This window comes from Musca vetustissima, unplaced genomic scaffold (genome assembly GCF_032173495.1).
Source record: "Musca vetustissima isolate MV318-11 ecotype Yass unplaced genomic scaffold, APGP_CSIRO_Mvet_v1 utg2661, whole genome shotgun sequence".
In the NCBI taxonomy this organism is placed as follows: Eukaryota; Metazoa; Arthropoda; class Insecta; order Diptera; family Muscidae; genus Musca; species Musca vetustissima.
In genome coordinates, this window is record NW_026882008.1 from 1 (window position 1) to 2,153 (window position 2,153).

A 2,153-nucleotide genomic window follows, 5' to 3' on the forward strand; every position below is an offset into this window, starting at 1 on the left:
GAAACATATGCCAAAAATTCCGCCTTAAACATTCACCCTTAAATGCCATTCAATCCAGGATTATTTCTCAAAACACCTTTATATCTCGATCTCCTATATGGAATTTAAAAGTGCCTGCACATACTTTTACCAGCCACTGTATTAAACAAAAAATCAAAAACCCTAACACAATACAACCACAACAACAAAAAACCACACTTGTCTACAAAATCAAAAACAAACCGGGTTACCTATAAATAATTAATGTCAAATGTCCTTTGGTGTGTCTACTTTAATTGACCCAATTCAAGGTAAAAAAACCACACACACACTCAAAATCTAAAGTAAACAAATAATAATTAAACACATACCTACATACATACAATTAAGATTCACCTATCCCACTTTATCCCCCTTGTTTATTTATTTTTTTTTTAATGGCTAAATGGACACGTATACCCATTGCATACACACATATGTACACCCACTCGCCACCATACATACCTTAAACTGTTGATATGTTTGTTTATTCAATGCATCCTGCAGCTGTCTACGTTGCATTTCCTCCTTATAACCCTCTTCCAGTAATTCTTGCTGCTCCCGTTCTTTACGTTCCTTTTCTTGTTTCTCCTTTTCCATACGCTTTAATTCTTCTTTCAAAGTTTCATCACGATTTTTTCGTACTGCTTCCACATATGGTCGGAATGCACTACACATTGTATCCAGCAAATCAATAAAACCTTCCATGGCCTGTTCACGGCTAATATCACCCAACATTTGCCAATGCATACGACGATCTTTGCCAATGACATCGAGTACCCCTAGTTCGGGTGCCGTTTTGGGATCGAATGGACCACATTGTTGTTGTTGTTTAAATGCAATCAACTTTAGATTATCCTCATAGGAGAGATGCAAAGCCTTTCCAGAGTTTTCTATATGTGTGTATAGAGTTGATTGTTGGTGTTGTTGTGACAGGTGGTGTGAGGGGGGCACAGTTGGCAAAAAGAAATGAAAACAAAACATAAACGAAGAACAGTCAGCATAAAAGTTGAGATAAAACCAAAAGTATGTGTTGTTTTACTTACGTTTGTAAAATTGCAAAGCCATACGATAAAGCTCCACCAATGGGAATCCCCATTTTTCCAATTCATCTACATTTTTATCCATACTTTATGTGTTTTATTTAAATTCGTTTAGAACCGTCGCTGTTTTGCTGGCCTGCTTTATACAAAAGAATTCTGAACACAGGGTTCTATAGGTTGAATTTTGTACTAGGACATTAAACGATCTTGTTCACCCTGGCGGTCTTTAATTAGGGTTCTAAAGTTGTCATTTGTTTATTAATACAATTAACGATCTTGTGAGCCCTGGAGACTAAGCAGTAGGGATTTGTAGACCGCATATTATGTGGCTTTAAACATATTAGGGCGTAATTACACAGAATGTTTTTTATGGTAAATTATCATTTAATTGTCCTGTAAGTTGTCATTTGGCGAAGGAAAAAACTAACAAATATATTGCAAAAAATAATAAATTATATTTATTGCAATTGAGGCAGTGTTTACATTCTAATCAATTTATAAAAAGCTCGTCAAAAACTGTTAATAATTTTCATATTTATAAGAGATAAAAACAAAACATATTCCAACACTAAATAGCTGATTCTGGACCTGAACATTTATTTTCTATAATAGCTGTGTTCCCGAACCTGCAATATAATAGTATTTTTGAAGTTTTTGCTAGAAAAGCTAATACAAATTGAAACTCAATTAAACAGATCTGGACAATTTTAGCCAAGAATGGAAAGATTTAAGAACAGCTGTTGGTGAACTGAAATGTCAAAAAATGTTTATGATTTAAAATATAAAATGAAATCAATTAATAATAAGAATTTTTGGTGTATTTTGTTAGCAATACTACATGTACTTTTAGATTTACGAAATCCCCTCGATCTCAAATGTCAATTCCATTGCGTATACGTCAAATATAATCCACTGCATTTGTGAAATGGATTTACGTGGCGTATACGCAATGAAATTAACGTTTGAGATCGAATGGGTTTAGTAGTCTAAACGCGCTCTTAATCTATGAAACCCACTCGATCTCAAATGTCAATTTCAAGGTCTATTAATAAAGTCACACAGGAATATCAGCAGCTAAACAGCTGTTAAGCT

The 2,153-nt window shown here is 34.0% G+C and overlaps 1 protein-coding gene across 1 annotated transcript; it reads right to left on the reverse strand.

Annotated features, from left to right (window-relative positions):
- Positions 1 to 483: 483 nt before the first annotated feature.
- Positions 484 to 1,158, reverse strand: LOC133328114 (Golgi resident protein GCP60-like; the record flags this gene model as incomplete). The annotated part of the gene is made up of 2 exons (XM_061536670.1): positions 1,065 to 1,158; positions 484 to 911 (listed from the first exon to the last, which is right to left on the reverse strand). Coding segments are annotated over exons 1-2 (510 nt in total), but the record flags the coding sequence as incomplete, so codon positions are not given.
- Between the last annotated feature and the right edge of the window lie 995 nt (positions 1,159 to 2,153).